Source organism: Cryptotermes secundus, unplaced genomic scaffold, assembly GCF_002891405.2.
Source record: "Cryptotermes secundus unplaced genomic scaffold, Csec_1.0 scaffold418, whole genome shotgun sequence".
Taxonomy (NCBI): Eukaryota; Metazoa; Arthropoda; class Insecta; order Blattodea; family Kalotermitidae; genus Cryptotermes; species Cryptotermes secundus.
The window spans coordinates 130705-155391 of NW_019727399.1; the positions used below are offsets into that span (position 1 = coordinate 130705).

The following is a 24687-nucleotide window of genomic DNA, read 5'->3' on the forward strand; positions in this document are numbered from 1 at the left end:
CGCTGGTTGATTCTCTATTCACGTTCCTACTTTTAACCAATTTACTTATTGCTCCTTACTGTAGTGAGTAGATTGTAAATTCGCAGAGAAATAAAAAAAAATCTTTAAAGATAAAAGTTACCATTACTCACCAGGCACCACTCGATTTGGTGATTGAAACGAATCAACGTGTTCGAGTCTATATATATTCCTAGTGGTCACCTCACGTCTGAAGCCCGGAGGGACAGACATTGGTGGGGCATATCGAACCGATGGTCTTCCAGCTTTGAGTATATAGGTTATCCAGAACCTAAGCAATATTCATTAGCCCTGGTGTTTATAGAAGAATCTGTTGATTTACGTTAGACGGAAAATGTTGTAATCCACTGTAAAAATAGCCGCATAATTTTGATTTTTGGTTAATTTAGAGTAACATAATTCATAGGGGTAATTTTGGAGCCCCTAGTGCATGTGGTGTAATTTTGATGAATCTGAGTCGGGAGGACCGCATGAGAAGCACCATGTAGTAACTTGGGGCTTGAGACACATCTCAACATTCGCTTGATGACAGAGGAAAACCAAGAAAACCTGTGTCGAGACGGCCGGTCGCGGAACCTTCTGGGTGCATACCGACTTCTACCCATCATTAAACAGTCGGTCCGTATGCAAGTCAAAGTCACATTACTACGACCGCCGGTCAGTAGGACAGTTGTCTTTGTGTCAAGCACCCATCTGGGGCTCAAGGAAACATTTTTATTACTGTCAGACAGTAGCGGGTTTGTTGATGTGGGGCGCCCTCTCTGACGAAAGGAAGGGTCTGTCGTTTACAATTCTTGCTGGCCCTCGCCAGCGCAGTCATTCTCTGGATTGATTCCTGCGGGGCTGATAGTATGCAAGTTCTTCTAAAGAATATATACGAATTTAGTTCCTACTTCAGTAAACACATCGCGTCTCGATACAAAGCCCAACCGGTTAATGCTGTTCAGGGAAACAGTCGCTGTTTATTGTGAGAACCATATGGAACACAGAAATACACTCTGTGGGCAGAATGCAGAGTTCAGTTCGTACCTCACAGGAAACACATTACGTCACCGCTACAAAGCCCAACCGGTTAATGCTGTTTAGGGAAGTAATCGCTGTTTATTGTGAGAATCATACAGAACACATAAATACAGTGTGTGGGCAGAATGCAGAGTTCAGTTCGTACCTCACGGGAAACACATTACGTCACCGTTACAGAGCCCAACCGGTTAATGCTGTTTAGGGAAACAGTCGCTGTTTATTGTGAGAAACATACGGAACACATAACACACTGTGTGAACAGAATGCACCGTTTTCTTAACGTGAAGCGTGTAGTTCACACAGTAACCACTCTGCTTCAAAGGGCCAAGGTCATGTTATGTTTTTCTAGTTTCTGTTACTAAAGTATACAATTAAAATTCAGGATGGGATGCAGAGAACAAGGATCTCATTGCACTAACATGAAACAAGCGACGCTGTGTTTACCCACTACGCACTGTCAGATGGCACCCATCTTTCGTCTCCGTGACATTTCGTCGTCTCCGCTCTGGAACTGAAGCTCGGGGTTCCAGTTGAAGGGAGGGCGAGTGGGTGGATATTGATCTTGTTACCCTCCAGTCAAGAAGCAGTCAGTTGGCCATGAGAGGTGCTCGGAGTCGCCTGTCGTTCTGGACTGTCTGAGATCGTTGTTGAGTCGCTAAAGCCCCGGACAGACATGCCAGAAGGTAGGGTAACATAACATACTGTACACAACGGAAGTTGTCTTCAGTGTAGCTGCAATTGTCAGTAGAACTGCCATTAGACAACAATATTGGGTTCAACACGAACAGCTTTCCCTGCTTTTCCACAGTCAGAATATATGAATATTTTTATATTTTTTCGTGTTGTTTTGTGCATATTATATATAAAGATAACGTTCCCTACCGCGGAGGTGGCAGAGAACACCGAAATTTACTACACTGCTCTTGCAAATACGTACGCTGTGAACGTGTTAAATTCTGAGGAGGAGTTTTTGCATGAAGTTCGAATTTCCATTCCGACCCTTTCTTTTTAAGTACTGAAGTAAATTTCAATTTCTTAATGTAGTATTACTACTCCTTTAAAGCATTAGCAACTGTACACTGTGATACGGACGTGGAGAGCAACCACACCCCGGACGAAGGACGGGTATTTTTGCTTGCTTCCTGTATAGGATTTGAGATGTTCTTGGCAGTGATGATTCACATTGTCGTGTGCTTGTTTATGACACCGTGTAGTCTAGTAGGTGGATACCAACGTTTCGAAGGATCGTACCGCCTCAATCTTCTACCCTGAAGATTGAGGTAACCACATTTACGTGCTATCATAACTCAGAATACCTTAACACAATCACGAAACATATTTCCGAAAACTCCTATCAACTTTATTCAAGTTGTTTGAAGTGAAAATAATAATGAATTTGAAAGGATGTGAAACGAAGCGATTGAGGTGGGGAGGTGCAGCAGTAAAGCCTTTGACCTGTATTTTGGAAGTACTCCGCTCCAGCCTCGGCCGAAACACTGGGTATTCTACTATAGGATTCTGACAATGGTGTATAACACACTGATATATTGGGATTTTGGACTTTATCCATCGTTCAGGTTTTTAAGATAACTAATAAAAACACGACGTTTCGGAAACTGGATCTGTTTCCGTCCTCATGTGAAGGACAGTGATTGAGGCTAGCTCTTTCTAACGGACCCAACAGAATAGGTGTTTTCCTTCACCTGAGGACGGAAACAGATCCAGTTTCCGAAACGTCGTGTTTTTATTAGTTATCTTAAAAACCAGGACGATGGATAAAGTCCAAAATCCCGATATATCACTGGGTATTCTGATTGGGGTCTTCTGAGCTTACCTAACAATTCACGCGCGTTCCTTCCATTTTTTATGTCGAAAGCCATAAGACATTCGAGAAAGAGTATTGCGCAATAATGTGTGTCTCGAAACACTTCTAGCCAGACAAATACCGGTATTTAGTGAGTTAGCCTCGAGATGTGCGAAGAAACGTATATAGTTTCTCATATAAAGTGAGAAGTTATTCTGTCCGATTTGAATCAAAATTGGTATGTGTAAATTACATTTTAGTGAAACTCCCCAACATAAATTGTTATAAAAATTAATTTAAAAGTTCTCCACTCGAGACATGCGTATAGACACATGGAGAAGCCAACAGGCGAATTTATGCTGCCTTTAATTGAGGACGTGACAAAAACAAAAGACTGTTCGCTCATCGCGAACTAGTACAACTTTAAGATCAAACACGTGTTGCTTGTTATGCGTCAAGGTCCGAAAATCCGGAGTTATGGTGACTCACACAAGCTGTGTACAGTACTGAAGCATTTGTTGTCAGCCCAGCCCTTGCTTCGCTGGTACGGGACTAGAGCCAATAGGATTGTATGAAGTTCACCGACAAAGGTGGCCACTGTATTCCTCACAAATGCATAGATTTCTGACTTTGTAGAACGTGAAGACAGGAAAAGAAAAGCTGGAGACCTATGGCACAGCTTTTACGTGGAAACAAATGGCAGAAACAAAAACACGTATAGTTTTTCTGGTTCCGTCATCATGCATCAGAGCAGTGATTGATCTCAAATCAGAAGAATACACAAAGCAGGACTCACTTGATGGGGAGATCGAACGAGTCAAGTCCGCACCCTCATACTCTCATTTGTTTTATATTATTATTATTATTATTGGAATATGGTTTCTCTGGAGGATAAATTTCCTTTGCATAATTCTGATCCAAATGTTATTATTTCCCTTTTATTTTTCCATTTCTTTGTATTTATTATCGTTTTCATATTTGCGTGTAATAGGTTACTGTTACTGGCAACCACTCCNGAAGAACCTCCGTAAGAACAGCCGGTATCGAGGCGGAGGTTTGAACTCAGTGCCCCCCGAACACGAACCACTCAGGGGGATCACATGCGGTTGAAAACATACGTGGCGTAACATACTTGAAGCCCGTTGTGCAGTTACTCCAACTAGAAACAAGCAGACTGGCCGTGAACTTGTCTTAGTTACGTGAGCCGCTTACGTAACTTCAAATTGGGACTCGGTGGATGACAGCAGGAAGCAACGCTGCCAGGTCGCGTGCACGCAATGATGAATGTTTAAAAGCTCCTACCATCCTCTGGAAGAAGATGTGATAAAGCTTGAAGCACATCTCTAGAGCACAGGGGTACCACCTATGCATTCTGCACACACAATGTATTCATGTGGTCCGTGTGGTTCTCACAATTAACAGCGACTGTTTCCCTAAACAGCATTAACCGGTTGGGCTTTGTAGCGAGACGTAATGTGTTTCCTGTGAGGTACGGACTGAACTCTGCATTCTGTCCACACAGTGTATTTATGTGTTCCGTATGGTTCTCACAATAAACAGCGACTGTTTCCCTAAACAGCATTAACCGNTGCAATTATTTCTCTGAACAACATTAACCGGTTGGGCTTTGTAGCGAGACATAATGTGTTTCATGTGAGGTACGGACTGAACTCTGCACTCTGCCCTCAGTGTATTTATGTATTCCATATGGTTCTCACAATAAACAGCGATTATTTCCCTAAACAACATTAACCGGTTAACATTAAGCGGAGATGGAGTGTTTTCTGTGAGGTATGGACTGAATATTTATATTTGAAAAGCGAAATATTCTGAAGTTCTTCCCTCAACCATTTCAAAACCAATCTACTGCGGTAGTGTAGTCCCATATTTTTACCAACACAGCAACTACACACTTGTTAAGGAAACCTCAAAGAGCCTCTGGAGTCTCCAGTTTCCGGACTACCCCTAGCAGTGAGTGTGCATCTGGCAGGTTCTGCGGCCGGTCATCTCGTCACAGGTTCTGTCTGTTTTCCTCTGTCTTCAAGCAAATAAACGCTGAGATGCTTCCCAAGTTCCAAATTGCTACTGCCCGCTTCTCACGCAGCCTTCCTGAAGATGGAGACGATACGTTCCTCCGAAACGTCGGTTCACACAAGATCTTCAAGGTGCCGCATCCCAGAAAACGGCATTATTCATAATTTAAATTCATCAAAATGAAACCCCGTGCACTGAAGACCCCGAAATTAAGACTTCAAATTACGCTACTGAACCAGAAAATCAAAACACCACGACCACTGTCCACAATGACTCACAACGGTTGCCATTATACGTTCATGAATGCCGAGGCTACAGGGCACTGTTCAGACGGTTCAGACTCTCGATAACTTCCGTCCCAGGCCGTCGGTTTAGCATGCCGCTCCCAATCTCTCTCTCTCTCTCCAGACTTAAGCCTTATACGCCACAGAGCAAAGCCACACTTGCACATACGTCGGCATATACTGATCAGTGGACCAAGCGTGCCGGAGCAGGTTTTCATTTTAAAAGTCCCTACATCGTATCTCAGATACGGGCGATTATGAAACAACAGTGTATTTATGAATGCCTTATAACCAACTACACAGTGTCCATGCTGACAGCGTCGTTAAATAAGTAATATATTAAGCAGAATCCATCTTATATAACCTTTCCAGTGCTTCAAAGTATGGAAGTGATAAGAGAATTGAGACAGGTTTCATAAGTTATTTGCACCAAATACTGTCAAGGAAGACAAATGGGCGGGGAATGTAACACGCGTGAAAGAGATGCGAAATGTATAGAAAATTATAGCCGGAAATCCTGAACTGAAGTGAGCATTTGAAAAATCTGCAACCAGGCGAATTTAGGCGAAAACGATTTCAAGATATTTTATGGAGTGTCTCAGGTATACTTGCAGGCAGGTTGCAAGTGGTTACGAAACCCATTTCCTCCAGCCCTGAAGATGGAGGCAGCATGTACCTCCGACACGTAGGTTACCCTACAGTGTAGGACCCAGACGGATCTGTACCGAAATTAGACCGGGACTTACAGCAGGCGATCCAACACAACGCCAAACTCCGTACCTCTGGGTGCAACCGTTCGGGGAACTGATGGGCCCCGGAATATATATGTATAATGTAACGGTGAGATAAATGCTCCGAACTTAACGCAATTTCGAATTACCATTAACTTAAGCTATGTAGTAGGTCACGGCAGAGGGTGAAGTCTCTTGTTCCAGTGTGTCTTGTTCATGCTGATAATACTGTCACGTGTCCGGGGTTCCGTGGTTTCTGGATTGGACGAAGCTGTTTATTGGACAACTCGTTTACTGTCACAACTACAATCACTCTGAAATCACGTGTTCCAGACGATGCGACCTGACTGGTCCGTCCTCTCACGTTTCGCCTGCTGGTTCTGGACTTAGCTGGTTTCTTCTGTTCCCCACTGATCTGACCTATGACCTTGTCTCCTCTGATCTCATATCTTCTACAGTCGGACGGACTAGAAGACACCTTCTTGAAGGGTTTCGTTTCCATAACGGTTCTCTGCGTTGTTTCGGGAACGTGTTTTCGTTTTTAGGTAACACGTTGATTTTTATCTCTAGCTTATAGAGCCGTTGCCCGGCAATAAACGTCTCTGTATGCTCTGTCTCAGAAACGCGTTTTAATAAGCCGTTGCCTAGCAGTGGACGCCCGCTCTGATATTCTAGCTTTTAGGCGGCACGCCACAGTATTTTGATGCGGATATGTGAAGTGTAGCTGTACGTGTATAAAGGAGACGGTTTATGATTGATTACTTGTGGGTGTTATTCGTGGGAGATGACGTTAAATGTCTACCTTGACGCATTATTTCATGACGCGAGAAAGCCGTGGAAGGCAATGGTATGGAACCTTATTAACAGATGATGATGTACCCCGCTGAATTAGGGGGCCCATACACGTACGAGTCTGGCTCGCGAGTCCGACTTGGCTCGGGTTCCAATGAGTCAAACTCGTCCGTGTATGGGTCGCCACGCTCATACTCGTATGTGTGTGGTGAAATTAATCCGAGCCCGGCTTCTCGCCGAGCCGGACTCGCGAGCCAGACTCGTACGTGTATGAGCCGCCTTAGACTGGTGCAGTATTTCTTTCACGAAGCAAAGCGCACATTCTACATGAAATCTGCTGTAGCGTGTTTCGCCCTTAACACAAAGCGTTCGATCAAATACGTCCTTAAAACATATTTGCATAATTACAACAGGCATCACACGCACTGACGCAGCCATGCCAAATTCAATGTGAAGCAGACAGAAGCTGTAGTAACCTTTTCAGGTTATCTTTGCTGATTGCCGCATTGAATTCAGGGCAGAATAATTCCTTTAATGCCTAGCATACCCTTCCATTCTTCAATTTTAACGTTTTCCAAAAACCCAGAGGAGGCAGATAACGGGCTTGCCCCCCCACCCCAAGGACACCCACAAGTAGTCAGGAAATCTTAAATATTAAATAAACTTCAATGAAATAGCATAAATCTCGAAAAACTAAACTCCAGAACCGAAAATGGAAGCAGCGCGTTCCTCTGAAACGTCGGTAACTACCTACAAGACTAAACGGTGTCACATCGCAGAAGACGGTAGTTGCTGCAATGAGAACCTAACATTTTGTAAAGTAAACATTAAACCTGAAGACATATACGATGCGTGGAGGTAAAGCTCCACGTATTATTAACCTCGGGACCAGGTAGATGTGAGCGGTGAACGCCCCAGACTTACTCCCGGGGAAAGGCCGAGCCATAGCTCAAGCTGTTAGTCACTGGCTTCCCGCCGCGGCGGCCCGGGTTCAAACCCGGGTCTGGTCAAGTGGGATTTCTGGTGGACAAAGTGGCGCTGGGGTAGGTTTTCTCCGAGTACTTCGGTTTCCCTTGCCAATCTTCATTCCACCAAATTCTCCATCATAATCACCTGGGGCAGGTACAATAGGCCAATCAGTGGCCGCCGTGCCGAGTGGACTCAATTGGACTCCATCCCCCACTACGCGAATTAAAAATTAAAAAGAAAGATACCCGGGGAAGAGCCCGCGGTAGCACTGGATAGGAGGCTGGGTGAGCCCCAGAACCGCTCTGGAAGTTGTGGAGAAATAAAACTCCCTGGTCGTTCAGCTCGAAGTTGTGCATCTCTGACGTAACGGTTCGTCTTCTTGACTTCCTTGCGTGCGCATTTGAAACTTTAATCTGCTCAGTTAATGTTTAATGAGAAGGCTTGAAGGACAGAGGCCGGATGAGTCAGTGCGACACTAGGGCGCGTTGCCACGCAACAAGGACCAGGCTACATAATGGAACAATTGGGATTTTGTCTCCAAACCACAACAAATTACGGCGAAATATCACATTCTTACGAGTATTAATACTGCGACTTGACAACAATGCCAGTGAAGAACGTGTACGCGTAGTGCAATAGTTTTTAATTAGCTGCAAACCCGTAAGTGCAATGGGGGCGTGGAGGCAACACATGGGAGCAAGCCTGGAGAAAGAAGGCCAGTCGGGGCATGAGCACCCAGCATGCCACCCTTCCCGGATTCCAGAGGTCCTCCTTAGGTAAATATATTATTCCTATCAGATCTAACTTCCTGGAGCCGATCCCTTCTTGAGAAGCCGCCAGTTGCGCAGCTACTCAAGAATTTACCAATGTTTTATGGAACCCGAAGGTTCATTGCCGTGTTCACAAGAGCCCTCTACTGGTCCTATCCTTAGTGAGATCAATGCAGTCCATACCGCCCCACCCTATGAAACATCCATTTTAATATTATCCACCCATCTACGTCTTGGTCTTCCTATTGGTCTCTTTCCTTCCGTCTTTCCCACCAATATCCTATATGAATCCCTCTTCGCCCCATTCGTGCTACGTACCTTGCCCATCTCATTCCATTGTCAGGTTTCAATAAAAAATTTAAACGTGTCGTAAAAATTCGTATTTGGGAGTTTTAACTAATATTGTATTTGTGAATACATTCTAATTATGCCTGAAATCGGACAATACTGGACACTTTACTAGGAGACTTGTATGTGTTCCTGCACACATCTCGAGTGTAACTCGCTAACAGGAGAAAATGGAGCACATGTATCGCGTCCTGTAAATCCGTTCCGCAGTTCTCACGTGATACAGGTGTACGAATGGTCAGGCAGCAGTGGCAAAGCTAACAGGCACATTGCTACAAATTCTCGTTTCCCTCCGATTATTTCTTAACAGGCGATTAACGTAAGAATTTATTTCGTTCGATCACTCGAAACGGATCAGAGATCGGTACTGAAATGTTTGTCCTTCACGTGGAGTCCGCGAGGGTATCCTCCCAGGCCCCAAACTGCGTCAACCTCTTGTCCCTGTTTCAAACAGGCGGCGAATTTTCTAGATTAAAACTTTACTAAAACTGATTACTTAATATTGCATGTAATTCTGAAATTTATTCCACATGACAACAACATAGTCTCCATGCACCAGTTGCAAGTATTGCTACAATTCGGCAAAACTTGTGCGGTGCATTTTCAAACACCGCCGACTTCGCGACACTGAATTCAAATAAATGTCTCCCGACATCACAGGTCGCTGTGCAGGCGGTGTCGAATACCTCCATCGTAGCCCTGCGAGACGTATGAGACGATGAAAATGGAACCCAGTGCCTGGGGGTATAACCGGGCCACCCTGTTCCTGGGGGATATAATTATGGGGACATGGCCCTCCACGTTGGGAGAGTCTCAAATCTGAGAGGGTAAAATGTGGTCATGAGTCCCGTGGGACTCGAAGCTGAGAATGACTGCGCTGGCGAGGACCAGCAATAGTTGTAAAATGACAGACCCATCCTCTTGTAAGAGATGATGTTACATAACTATAACCACAAGCGTTCATTTGGAAAATAAAAACGCTGGTCGTGAGTCTCAAGGGGCTCTGCGCAAAGACAAACTGATTGGCGGTAAACCGCCAGTCGTAAAGTAAGTCTGTGAGCCGACAGTGACTCGCGGGCCTCGCATATCCGACCACTGCGGGGGTCACGTGCCGTGACCTGAGCGCTGGGTTGCTGTAGTGTAGAAATCTTGGCAGTACACAGTGCAGACGCTCTGCAGTTTCGAGTTGGACAGCCCTGCCAGGGGTCGTCACGGAACTTTACCGATTCTAGTCGCTGCAAACTTTGACCTCACTCGACCCCCACAGCAGACTCGGGTTCTGTCCGCTCCGGTTGCGGGAGCTTAACATGACAGCAGGTGAGATAACGTACTTGTGGGGGAACATGCCACGCAAAGACGTTCTTGTTTCATTTATTTCCAGTTTACATATCTACGCCGTAGTGTCGAGTGACCGAATGACAGTCAATAATGAATGGGCAGAGATGTGGAAGGGAGAGGTCCGGGTTTAAAATGAGGGAATAATTTCGGTATTTCCCTGGAAGGGCTTTGGAAAGTAATGAAAAACCTGTGTCGGGATAATTGATGTCGCAAACGAGATTCGAACTGGACATCTCCGCAGCACAAAGTCACAAAGTTTTGCAGCTTCGATAAACTCGCCTGTAACATCCAGGACAAACGTTGAAAAAATTTTGGGACGCAATTCTGAGCTATCAACCCATAATAAACTTACAATATACAGGAGATGGACAAAAATATGGAAACACCCAACAAAAAAACACATTACCGTGACTAATATGGCGAAGGACAATCTCTGGCTTGCAGAACTGCTTGCAGGCTCCTTGGAATGGATAGATAGAGGTCCTGTATGATTTGCAAGGGAATCTTGACCATTCTTCCTGAAAAACATGGTAAGTTCTATTATCGATGATGGAGGTGGATAGCGCGCACGCAGAATGCTCTCTAAAACAGACCACAAAGGCTCAATAATATTGATATCTGGCGATTGTGTGGGCCATGGCAGACGTGAAACTTCATCTTCGTTCTCAGAAAACCAGTCCTGGACGATGTGAGATAGGTGAACACAGGCATTGTTGGCTTGGTAAATGGCATCACCATTAGGGAAAACAGTTTGCACCATGAGATGGACCTGGTCGCCCAAATTGGTCACATAGTCGTTGGCAGTGACATGACCTTGCAGGGTAATGATGGGTCCGACAGAATACCACGATATGGCTGCCCATGCCATGATCGAACCCCCGCCATGTTTCACTCTTGGCAGCAAACAATCTGGATCGTAAGCTTGGGATGGCGTTCTCCAGACGTAAACTCGGCCAGAAGTCGGAAACAGTGTGAAGGTGGACTCCGACCAAATGACGGTCTTCCATTGCTCCATAGTCCAGGTTTTATGACTTCGGCACCACACTCTCCTCTTAGTGGCATTTTGATCACTGATGAGTGGCTTTGGAATTTCAGCTTGTCCAGAAACACCCTGCTTGTGGAGTTCCCTTCGTACTGTCTTGGTGCTGACAGGATTTGTGAGCGTGACATTCAGTTCAGCAGTCACTTTTGCAGATGTAGTCTTCTTATTTTTCGTCACAATCCTACGCAATGTTCGTCTGTCTCGATCACTCAACGCACATTTTCGTCCACGCTGGTGTTTATCGGATGCGGTTTTTTCACTCCTCCTGTATGCGGTCATAATCTTGGATACTGTGCCTCGCGAAACACCAAAAACCTTGGCTACCTTGGTTACGGAAGCACCCACCATATGGGCCCCAACAATTTGCCAGCGTTCGAATTCTGTTAGCTCTGACGTGATGCACAAAAAATTGCACAGAACACTGTCTCGACAACAAAGGAAGCTTGCAACGTATTGTGGAGGTTGTACAGGTAGTGGTGTTGGGCAGATACGACAGCGTGACCTACAAACGTCGCTAAAATAAACACTTCAATTCAGGCATGCATTTCACGAGGTGTTTCCATATTTTTGTCCATCCCCTGTACAAACAAATTCTACGCCCAGTTTGGAGCTATGGTATCCAGCTTTGGGGCTGTGCCAGTGAATCCAATATTCAAGTGATTCAACGCTATCAGAACAAAGTGCTAAAGTGTATTGTCAACGCACCATGGTACGTTCGTAACAGTGACCTTCATCGTGACCTTGGGATAGAGACGGTTACAGATATCATCGCTAAGTCCGCCACCTCTCATGAAAAGAGACTCCAAAACCGGGTCAACATTGAAGCGTCCAGACTTCTCAACTTGAACAATATCATTAGACGACTCAAACGGAAGAAACCTTTCGACCTAGTTGAATGTTAAAGTACTAAGTAATTCAGTGGAAGTGACTTTGTTTTAATTTAGGTAGTATATTAGGTTTAGAAAAAATTAGTCGTTAGTTATCCAACTAGTTTTAATTGTAATTAAGCTCTGGGTTACCCAGTCTTTAATTAATAAAAAATGTAGCACCGATTAGTTTGGTAGATGTTTACCGACATTTAGGGGTGACGCGCTGCCTATATCTTCTGGGTAGACGAGAAACGACCCTGCGTAGTGTCCCAGAGGAAAGCAATCTTCACAGTCATGGCTGTGAGATGCTCAAATATCGCGGGGTAATGAGCACTCGGTTTCTTAAAATGCAGAGAATTTCATGACTAGCTAAGCGACTGCCAGCTTCCCAAGAAGCCTGTCTGCCCTACGGAGTTGCGCTCGCTTCGAGAAGACCATGCCTAACCTTGAATAGGAATGCAGCTTTGCCCAAACCAATCATAAGATTTAGTTTTCAGAGTGTGAAGACGTAGAATGTAATTTCGGTTATGACACCGTCTAGCCTGGTAGGTACTTATAAACGCTTCAGAAGGACATACGCCTTCACCGACATGGAGGGAGGGAAACAGAGTAAAATTTGGGAGGAGGGCACACCAAGCCGACGAAAACTCAGTTTCAAACATGGAACTTATCCAGGACCTGAACAGTGCTCTTTAGCCTGGATGTTCATGAGCAATTTTTTTTTATGAAAATGTCCAACTATCAAGCAGCGCTCAGACCGACAAGAGATGTATTCAACCGTGTTTACCACACTGCCGCGTGACTTCATATAAAAGGTAAAGCTATCCCTATAACATGCCGTGAAGGCCCATAAGTTTTGAGGCGTCGAGCCTCCCACATATTCTGGCCAATCGGTTCACAGATGGCGGTGGGTTTGCCGGCCTTATAAGCCGGTCGGCATTCTCGGCGGTACTCATTTCTGATAGAGGCTGAGTCGACCCCAGGGCCACAGCGCGGCTGAAATGATTAACCTAATCGGGAAACGAACTCGCGACCTTCCGGCTTGTAGAATAACGCCTTAACTAACTAGGCTACTGCGTACCCCCTCACGTGACTTCACAGAACTATGAATTCGCATTTTGTTTAAGCAGGTCAAGCGGTTAGTCGCTGACTTCCCACCGCGGCGGCCCGGGTTCGATCCCGGGTCTGGTCGAGTGGGATTTGTGGTGAACAAAATGGCGCTGGGGCAGGTTTTCTCCGAGTACTTCGCTTTCCCCACCAATTGCTCCACAATCACCCTTACTTATCATCTGGGGCTGGTACAATACGCCAGAAGTGGCCGCAGTACAAGGGACTTAGTCCCACCCCACTAGCAATAAAAAAGTAGGTCATAATGAAAACAATTCGTAAACATCAAGTCAATAATTGGTAAAGAACAACGCTGGAAATTGCATGAAGGTCTTACGCGGGTCGATAAAAGGTTCATGCAAGGCGCCCATCACTTCTTATCGGCGAAGTAGACAAGTTCGTGTGGCCTTCACCTCCCCCACAATCCGCCCCAGTACAATTTTCGCTTCTCCCTACCTACGTGGCACGAACAGTGCACACAGCGTCCGACCTTGAGGCAGCAGGAGACGCCATTGGACGGATTCCAACTTGGAGCAGAGTCCTTCTTGAGAAGTTAACAGTCGCTCAGCTGGTAAAGTAATTCCTCCAACCTTTATGGAACCTGAAATTTCATTACCATGTACACAATGACCCACCACTGGGCAGAGCCCTGAGCCAGTTGAATTCACGCCCTCTAATTATGTTATATGCCGGTCACAGTAGTCAAGCGGTCTAAGGCGTGCACTGTCTTCGCTCGCTCGGAAGCCGGGATCGTGGGTTCGAATCCCACTCAGGGCATGGATGTTTGTGTGCGTTTTTCTGTGTTTGTCTACAGGTAGAGGCCTTGCGACGAGCTGATCACTCGCCCAAGGAGTCCTACCGTATGTGTAAGATCTAGTAAACCGAAGTGAAACGGAGAGTTTCATGGAGGTAGGCCTAGGCCCAAATTGGGGCTGTAGCGCCACAGGAAAAAAAAATATGTTATATAGCGTCTATTTACATCTTACAACCCCTAAAACTGCGATCGCGGGTTCAAACACCGCTTGGGGACCTTCGTTTTCAGTAACGTCGTCTGCAGGTAAAGACAATATGATAGACCGATCCCCCATCAGAGAAGCTCTAATAATGTCTACAGGTTTATACATATATATTGTTTTATTAAAGACGGGTTTTAAAACTGCATTACGTTGAATCGTAGGGCGGTTTTTGAAGATGAATCTGCAAATGGAACGCAGCGGTCTCGGTCCCTTACTATCGCGGAATTTTCCTGAAGGATTTCTTTCTCGTTTATTCAATGACGCTGTAATAAGCTCAGACTAAGAGCGCCGAATGATTTGATGACAGTAATAAAATGGAAAAGATGTGACAGGAAAGCGGATGTTACCCGATTTAAGGTACCATCCAGGCATTTGTCCAAAGAGACTCATGAAATCCAGGAAAAGTCGGTCAAAACTATCAGTGGCTTTGTCGAGAGTCGAAAAGAGTACCTCCCAACATGCCCGAAGTGTTATGGCTTAAGCAAACTTGCTTGGATGCCTACAGGAACTGAGGAAAATCACAAAAGAAAACCTCAGGACACTGTGGGGGGGGGGCACGGGATAGCGTAGTTGTTTGAGGCACTATGCTACAAGCCGGATGGTCGCTGGGTCTCTGGAACTGCTTCCAAAGATCTCGACCGCAAACGTTTGCCCAATCCAGGTGTTATCTCCTGACTGTCTCGGGTCGCAAGAAAACTCACCCAACAATCGATCGAAGCAACTTCGGCTTCTTACATGAGAACCCCGGAGCTCGGCCATCTTCCCTGCTTACTTCATATTACATGACATGGTCGAATCTCTAACAAACAAAAACTCCGTGATTTTAGTCCGCACGCGAACTATACCGACCGAACGACCACCACTTGTCGGCGAAGTTTAGTGCCAATTTTGCTGACAGAGGGTGTCCCGTGGTCAGCGCAACGAATCCTCACGGCGGTTAATTTCGGTTCTCTAGACCGGAGCCGCTATTTCCTTCAAATAGCTCCTCAATTATCATCACGAGGCTGAGTGGACCCCGCTCCAGACCCACTACTTCCCGAAAACAATCTGGTAGCGCCGGGAATTGAACCCGGACCTCTGGATCTGTAGTCAGGAACGCTGACCACTAGACCACAAACAAACATTTAACCAAAAAGTTTAGGGATTCAAGGCAGTCGTACGTATACATACCACCTGCTTTAGCATTTAAAAAAGCATTTTACCGACAGGGCATTTATGTGTTCTGTATGGTTCTCACAATAAACAGCATTGACCGGTTGGGCTTTGTAGTTGAGACGTAATGTGTTTATGTGAGGTGCGAACTGAACTCTGTATTCTGCCCACACAGTGTATTTATGTGTTCCATATGGTTCTCACAATAAACAGCATTAACCGGTTGGGCTTTGTAGCGGAGACGTAATGAGTTTCCTGTGAGGTACGAACTGAACTCTGCATTCTGCCCACACAGTGTATTTATGTGTTCCGTATGGTTCTCACAATAAACAGCGATTATTTCCCTAAACAACATTAACCGGTTCTGCGTCTTGCTGGCGCCCTAACGATTGGCCGGATTTCATACACCTTCTGTATTTAACAGACTATCCAAGAATATTAACATTCTCGCCCCATAACACTTGGGCATCAAAAACAAAATGGCAAGTTTCTCTGAAACAGCTCTATTTATTTCAACTAAATTTCAGTAACTTATGGAGACCATGTCCTTAAGCGAAGCTCCACAGGCAGTATCTTCAAGAAAATAAAGGTAACCATACTATAGGCGCAAAAGCAATGTCGATTTTGTCGGAACGGGCTTTACCAGTCGAAAGGATTTAAGCGTTGTTCGGTATTCATAAGCCAACAATGGTCTATCGGAAAGCAATAACTTATAGTTTCCAAGTTAGGGTAGTAAAGGTCAGCCGCGTATGAGAATGTATGTGCCAAGTCTTACTGTGTAGATGAATTTTGGGCTTCACGGATACGCACGTTCTCGAGGTCTTCATCTCATCAAGTCGGCCACCTTCGTTTAGTCCACACTTCGTATTTTTACATAAGACAGGGACAGCGTCTAAGTTCATAGTTATTGTGATCAAATCAAGGACGAAGAAATAGCTGCAGAATTTACGATGGAAAAAGCGAAAGAGGTATCTAGCAGGTCGCAGGAGTAGATTGAAGGATATCATTAAACTGCAGCTTAAGTAACAGGGTGCGAGGGTGTGGAATGAATACATCCAGCTCAGGTTAGGTTCCAGAGGAGGGTACTTGTGAGCAGAGTGATACAAATTCGGGTTCAATAGGAGGCTGGGGAGTTTCCTTAACGTCTACGACACCATCCAGCTTCTCAAGGACTTTTCCAAGGAATAACTTCCTGGCACGCTTAAAGAGTTTTCCAATGCTAGTAATAAAATTTGTAAAGAATCTTCATTAAAAGAAAACGGAAACTGAAATCTGCCATGACTTCTGTCTCTCATTCACATGCAATTCATTAAGGAGTCACTGAAGCCATCCAGTGAAACAATTTAGTAGAGCAGATCAAACTATAGTATGTGATGCCTTATTTGTGTAAAGCTATTTCCTTTTATTGTCATGCTCCTGAGGACGATCCCAAGGAGCCGAGACATGAAAGGCTCTATCAAATTTGAGCTGGTCTGCTAAATTTGCTTCACTTGATGGCTTATTATTCCACTAAGAGTGATGATGTCAGATACTAACACAATATTCATTAAAGAGGCTACCGTTCTCAGTAAAGTTGACATATTATCACTGAAATAAACGTAAATTTGCAGTCTAAAAGCGCACCAGAGCATAAACGTATTAATTTTAAGCAAAAGTTCCCAAACAAATTTTCTTTTGCTGAAAGAAAACTGAAAGAGCAGAAGCAATTAATTTACACAGACAAAATATCAAAATGTTAACATCATATGCAGACAGCAACAGCTGCTGCTCTGACCACCAAGAAATCAATAATTCGGGATCTGACTCATCTGTATAGGGTAATCCTATTCAATCTTGTCATATAAGTCTACCTCATTACACAGCATAACAATCTCAATTCGCTACAAGATTAGAAGTGTTCCACAGTTAATTTTATTAATTCTCCATAGAAGGCTTCATTATTTTCTATGGAGTGCCATTATAATTATATTGTGGCATATTTGTTCCAAGCCAAGAGCCGTGGAGCCAGAGAAACAGCCGTTGCTATAGAACGGCTCTGAAACAACAATCGTTTCTAGACAACAGTCCAGAAACAGACACTGGAACGACGTCCGTTGCTGGGCAGCAGAATCTTAATAAGAACAGACGGCCTGTAAACATGTTCCAGAAGCAACAGGTACGAGAATGAACGATGTTGTCTGCGCGGGCCATGCCGAGGAGTTATAAGGAAGGCAACTGGTGAGCCAAGTCAGTTCTGTACAAGAATCTGTGAAGAAAATGGTCAGTTTGAAGGGAACCGCCATTCAGAGAGGACTTGAGCACAGAAGCTGAAAAATCTCCACTGTTAGAAGCCGATACCAGGGAACGGCTGCTGAAAATACAGCAGGCTGGAAAGCACTTAGCATGTTCTGGGGTAATTTATAAAGTGTGGAGATCAGTGATGCGCTGTAATTACTTGTATTTCCGAGTTTTGTGTATCAAGTGGCCAATAAATCCAGTATCCAATCAAAAACACCGTCTATAGCCACACACACATGGCAATATAACTAGTCACAGGAGGGCAGTGCTTGTTATGTTCTCGATCCATTCCATGGAAACAAAATTCAAGAGTGATCTCTCTTAACACGCCGTTTACTGCATTTCAGTCTGTAGCAAACAATAGGGCAGATCGAAGTGAGCTGTGTACGAATATGTGTTCTGTAAGATATTTGGCTTAACTGTTTTAAAATGAAGATGAAAGGGGTAGGAATGACAAGCGAACAATAAAAAATTATATGAACGGAATACTCGAGAACGGAGGGCAAGACATAAAGGCAGCAACTAAAGACACAGCCCATTTGAATTTTCAGGGCACCTTACGTTACTTATCGTTGTTCCCCTTTGTCACAGATTTGAGGACAGCATTTGGACTGCTGGACAGGAACAGAGATGGGAGGGTGACGGCAAGTGAGCTGCAGTTCATGCTGCAAAACCTCGGCATTCAAGTTCGAGACGAACTCATAAATGACCTCATCAATGAGGCCAGCCATTCAGGTAAGGCAAGAACTTATTCTTAAGCTGTCATGGATTCGATCGTGAGAGTTCAGAATTAATTATACAAACAAGGAACATTTAATACATGAAGCAGGATCAGCCAATCTCAGATTATGTACCTACACAGGATAACACAAGGCAGAGAAACACAGACTCACATCCATAAACTGAACAACCAGCTGAATCCATGAACACACACCAAAGAGCGCTACCATTATGACTAGTATAATGCAACTTGACATGCCACAACATGATCCCAATAAACTCACTGAATGCAGTCCTAGTAGTCTGAGACTCAAAGAACAAATGGCCATTGTTGCACACAATTCTGCTGAAACATTGGGCCAGCTCAGTCCTGTTACCTTCCCTCCTAATTAAATGTATGATGCAATTCTTACAAACACAAAGTTATTTCTAGCTGAGCATCTTGACCTTGAAGGGACATACAGTACAATGCATTCTCATCCTTAGAACTAGACTGAGATGAGTGGTCAGCTTCACACTCCGGCCGCTTTACCCCCCGCAGGAAAGAACTCTCATTCTCTTTGGAGAGAAATCTGTGTGTTCTATAACACACAGGAGTAGCTATGCAACTACTGGCTTCTCCATAAAGACCCTGCTCCATGGAGTTATAACGAACTGGAAAGGATATGAAAGCCTAATTTCATATATCCCCACCATCTGCCTGCAAGGACTGAGGAAAACTGTGAAACAGGAATGCTGACCACTCAATTTCAAACTTCATTCTCTGTAAGAGGGCTATTCAAAGCAGTGACACGAAATCATCACTTCCTGTGGCAGGCAATGGCCTGATTGACGAAACAGAGTTCCTGCAGTGGGTGAGCCGTATCCAGGCTCTGAGCCAGGACACCAGTGCAGACGATGCAGATGACATCACAAAGGACCTGATAGCTGCCTTCCGTGTATTTGACCGTGACTGCAATGGATACATAACAAAGGTACACTTTTTCATATTTATTTTGTCACTTTAAATCCCGTAGTATCCTTATCAGGCCAGTTATGCTCTGAAGATGGAGGTAAAGGTAAAGGGCGGCCGGCGCATAAGGGTGACCTCACCACCATCTGTGAGCTGACTGTCTAGAAAATGTGGGAATCTCAACATCTAACAACCCTACGGGCCTTCACGACCTGTTACAGGGATACCTTTACTTTTTTTTTTTTACTTTTCTGAAAACCTGTAATCTTACATTGGCTTACTATTCTTCATAGCAAAGGGCTAAGTTCCTATTCTTAATTAATTAAGCACCATTGCGTACACAGGTATGGTGAAGTGGAGGTATAGGTCCACCAATCTTAACCTTGGAAATAGCCAGAGGTGAGTTGAGAAAAGGAGTAGATGCATCCTGATTTCAAGTTCAGTATGACTGAAATGTATAAAAACACAAGATGGCCTTCTTAACTGCACCCTTTACAGTAGTGGCAGATTCTGAACAATGCAACTTTTCATTATACAGCGAGAATCCAGATGCTTAACAGTTGAAAATATGAAACATTTACAGGTCAGACTTTTTAGAAATGTCGTTTGTACAGTGTCCCAGATACAGTCAATGCTGACCCTCCTCCATCCTAGCCTGTAGTAGGGGTGCTCACAGGGCCGATTCAGTTACCCCCACCCCCAGTGTTAGGATGTTCATGACAATGAAGGTCAGCGGAGGGAATCCTACAACTGAAGTCACCCTTCAAAAGTATTTCCACTTGATGTACATGGAGAAAAGCTACTGTAATGAAAAGAGGGTGCCAGGAAGTGGCTGATATACTAAATGCACTCATCCAAACACTGTTCAGCTGTTCAGTTAATATTTTCAAGATCAAAGGCCCTCTGTGAGTAAAAAAAGATATAAAATAATTAATTTGTGTTTTAAGTTTTCAAATCACTTGACCTATGTATGCTCTGGAAGAACAGACTACTGCTAGGCAGTTTCCGCAATGTCAAGATGAGATACTGTAACCATAAATTTGGTACGTGTTACTTTTTAAAGCACCAGATTTTTTAACAATTAGAAACTCATCATATTTTTAGTGTATATATGTTTCACACGAATATCACAATTAAAAGCAATTATTTCTCTAAAGAGGACTAATCAGTTGGGTGTAGCCTGTAACAGAGGAACTAAATTTGTACTATTATTTTGACATGACTGAACTTAAATTCATCAAAACTAAATCACTCAACTGTCAAAGCCACTAATTATTTTTCCATATTATACAATTCAACCTTAATTTAGAAAATAAAAATTCAGCCACCCCTGTCTCAAGCCACTACTTCTAACCTTTTTTTAATTTGCTTAGTGGGGGGTGGAGTCCAATTGGGTCCACTTGGCACGGCAGCCACTGATTGACCTATTGTAGCCTGCCCCAGGTAATTATGATGGAGAATTTGGTGGAATGAAGATTGGCAAGGGAAACCGAAGTACTCGGAGAAAACCCACCCCAGTGCCACTTTGTCCACCACAAACCCCACTTGACCAGACCCAGGATCAAACCCGGGCCGCCGCGGTGAGAAGCCAGCAACTAACCACTTGAGCTATAGCGCGACCTACTGCTACCCATTCTAGCATCTTCACTTTCAAGCTGTTCTTATCAGAAGGACAATGCCAGGAAACCTTCTAGAAAAATAATGCTCTTTCACCCCCCACCACTCACATAAAAGTCTCTCTCACATCTCCAATGACTTTTCCTTTTGCAAATTCTTCTGCTATACATTCTTATTTCACTGCCTCTTTATGCTTGAGAGGGTTAATATGATGTGATGTCATTTCAGGATGAACTGAAGACAGCCATGGACATGATTGGAGAGAGTGTAACAGATGTACAATTGAATGAACTGTTGGCGATTGCTGATATTGATCATGATGGAAAGATAAACTATGAAGGTTAGTACAGTAAAGTGACATGACAGATTCCAATATCATCTGAAACTCGATGATCCACAGAATAAAAGTTACACAAGAGAACTGCAACTGATTAAATCAGAGACTTGAAAATATGTGATTTACATAGTCCTTACTTTTGAAAAATACTATGAGGAGCATTCCATATATAATGCCTATTTTTTTTAATGAAAACTACAACAGATACAGAAAGCACAATAACACAGTTAAATAGAACGAGATTTCAGCTACTTACAGTAATTTTTCCACATAATCACCACCATTCATTATGCACTTTTACCAGCAATGAACAAGCGCCTGTATGCTGTGCTTGTAAAAGTCTGCGCCAGCAGATGCAAGCCACTTTCTTACAGCTGCAATGACAGCATCACTGTCTGGAAAATGTTGCCCACGTAGTCCATCTTTCATAGGCCGAAAGAGATGGAAGTCTGAAGGTGCTAAATCGGGGCTGTAAGGTGGATGTGGTAGGACAGTCCAGCCAAACTTTGCAATGTGCGTGGTGGTCGCAAACTGGTATGGGGTCTAGTGTTATCATGTTGCAAGTGAAAGATTGTCTGCTTCTCTGGCCCGACTCAGGAAATGCAGGCTACCAGCTTAGTCAGCGTCGTCCTGTAGCATTCAGAATTGACAGTCTCACCAGGCTCCAGGAAATCTAACAAAATCACACCCCGCCTATCCAAAAAGACCATGCACATCACATTCCTTGCCGATGGCTGTGTTTTGAACTTCTTTTTTCTTGGAGAATCCGGATGTCGCCACTCCATGAACTGTCTTTTGGATTCCGGCTCATAGTGGTGATACCAAATCTCATCTCCGGTCACAATGCTGTCCAGAAATTTGTCACCTTCAGCCTCAGACTGGCGCAACAGGTCCTAACAGACCTCATTCAATGAGTTTTGTGGTCCTGTGTAAGCATCCTCGGCACCCACCTGGAACAAACTTTGCGATAATCCAGCTTCCCCACCATCATTTCCAATGCATTACAGCCAATATTAAACCATGCACAGAGTTCCCTGGTCGTTATTCACCGATCTGTATGGATGAGCTGATCAAGGCGCTGTTCATTGTGAGGAGTGGCAGCTGAGCAGAGACGCCCAGGGTGTGGCTTGTCATGCACTTCACTTTCGCCACTGTTGAAACGCACTACCCACCGCCTCACTGTGCTGACATCCACTGTATCATCTCCGTACACCTTTAGCAAGTGTCGATGGATGTCAATGGCTGCAATTTGTTTGGCAGTGAGAAATTCAATAACACATCTCTGTTTCGTACACACTTCTATGTCAGACGCCATTTTGGTAGACTGCTCTGCTGTCACTATATATATATCACACGACAACCAAACCAACAGTACATTGGCGGGAAGGCTCAACCTTTACAACAACACCAACATCCAGCTCAGATGTTACAGATTAACACAAAAAATAGGAGGCATTATATATGGAGTGCCCTTCATATATCCCCCCCTCTGGCCTATGTCAACCAGCCCAAAGCACTCACTGCTAGCAAAGGTTAGCAATACCAGCATTCATGAGAACAAACTGACCAGAGTACTTAAGGCAACGTAATAGTGCAAGATGTGGGGCAGCTCATCTTTCTGAGGCCTCACTGTACCTAATATTTATCAGGAATATTCAGGGTCATAAATCCGTAACCCATGAAAAAATACCAAAAGGACACACAGTTGAAATACAAACATGAAATTGTTAAGACATGACACTTATTTCAGTAGGAGCCCCAGATTCAATCCCAGGGTTGGTAACCCAGAATTTGTGATGCATGAATTGGCACTGGGCAGGTTCCTCACAGAGCACTTCACTTTTTCCTGGCAACGATCATTTCACGCTCACCTACCATCAGGGCAGCACAATCTGAGGCCCAGGTCCAATGGAAGCATGTCGCACCCCACTTACCACAAAAGTCCCCTACATCTGGGTGAATGTCTAGTGTCAAATCAGACAGTGTAAAGATTAACACATTCATAAGGCATAATCCTAACATCTGTGATTTCCTTTGACTCTTGCACGAGGAGGCTGAATGTTGAATATACAAAAATTAATCATTCTGTTTCAGAATTCGCAAGATTACTCTTATGAAGGGCAGCAGACTGGCTGCATAGTCTACCAATGTGCAAGGCAGTCTGGTACCACAGAAATGTGCAAAGTATATGTTGTGATGAAGTAAACGATAAATGTTGTTCTCACGTTCACAGGAAATGGAAATCCTATATGTTTTCTTTGTAGAGACACGTTTGTAATGTATGTCTGTGTGTTGGTAAGTTATTTTTTGTACCAATATTGGATCTTTTTTTTATATATTTTCTAATAAGTTTTGTTACATAGCTACAAATACATGCAGTCATGTAAATCATGTGATGATACTGGCCTTATATGTGGTGACAAAAGCAGGCCACAAAAGTAAAACTGGTCCATTGTTATATTGGCAATGTCTTTCATTTATGAAAAGAAAATTATGTGAATTTGTAATATCGGCGTTCATTGTTGCCCTCTGTGTTAAGTTGAAACTTTTTATAAGTTGTCATTAATAAATGCCATGATGCAATGTTCTGTGGCTTCATTTGCAATGATGATAGTATGGGACAGCAGACACTTCAAAGACAAGATCCTTAATCTCTAGGAGGCCGCAACGTCTTCCTCCAAAACATCAGTACCCATCTAAGAGACTTCATGGTGTCATAACCTAGCTGATGACATATTATCCTGAAATGCTGATGCCTCATAATATTTACAAATCCAGTTACTACCTCACAGAAAAGACACAGCATCTCCAACACAAAGACCAACAGGTAAAAGTTTTTAGGGAAATGATTGCTTTTTATTCAGAAACACATAAATACACCATCAGCAAACTTTAGTTTTTCATTGTTAAACCACAAGATATTATCACTGTGCTCCAACAGTCTAAGTACTGCAGTTCCCATACTTCTCAAAAAATAATTTACAACACTTCAGAAGCCCCACAAACTGTTACACGGAAGAGGTACAGTATGCAGAATGCAGTAGATAGTGGAGGCTGAGGATATTCGGGAACAAAGAAGAAAATTACATAATTAGAAGCTTCATAATCTGTATTCTTCATCAAATATTAGGTCAAACAAATGTGGTGGTTGAGACAAGCAGGGTACGAGGTGAGATGGCAAGAATTGGATAACCATGTATCAAATTTTTATTTAAAAAACCTAAAATAAAGCGGCCATTTGGGAGACCAGAGTGTAAATGGAAATTATAATACTAACAAATCATAACCCTCTCTCCATCCCAGATGAAGAACAAATATTGTATCTAACATTCAAGTAAATTTAACTTCATTTATGTCATAGCTATGTTAAAAAGAAAAGTCACAGAGTGTGAGATTGTGTAAATCAAACATACGTATTTTCTCCTCTCTCCTTCCACCACCCACATAATACCCCACTCCCCTTCCTCTCCCCCCTCAACTGCCTAGC

The 24687-nt window shown here is 43.8% G+C and overlaps 1 protein-coding gene across 2 annotated transcripts in view; it reads left to right on the top strand.

Moving 5' to 3' along the window:
- LOC111864676 (calcium-binding protein E63-1) overlaps positions 1-23784 on the top strand; it is a 72488-nt gene extending 48704 nt beyond the window's left edge. The window contains exons 1-5 of one of the 2 annotated variants that reach the window (XM_023852095.2): positions 1617-1724; positions 18166-18309; positions 19111-19268; positions 21092-21203; positions 23295-23784. In XM_023852095.2, coding sequence (XP_023707863.1) covers positions 1715-1724; positions 18166-18309; positions 19111-19268; positions 21092-21203; positions 23295-23317 — 447 coding nt within the window. In that variant the 5' untranslated portion in view covers positions 1617-1714 and the 3' untranslated portion in view covers positions 23318-23784. Of the gene's footprint in view, positions 1-1616; positions 1725-18165; positions 18310-19110; positions 19269-21091; positions 21204-23294 lie in introns of those variants that run through there. The other variant, XM_023852094.2, reaches the window with a different exon arrangement.
- The last annotated feature ends 903 nt before the right edge of the window (positions 23785-24687 follow it).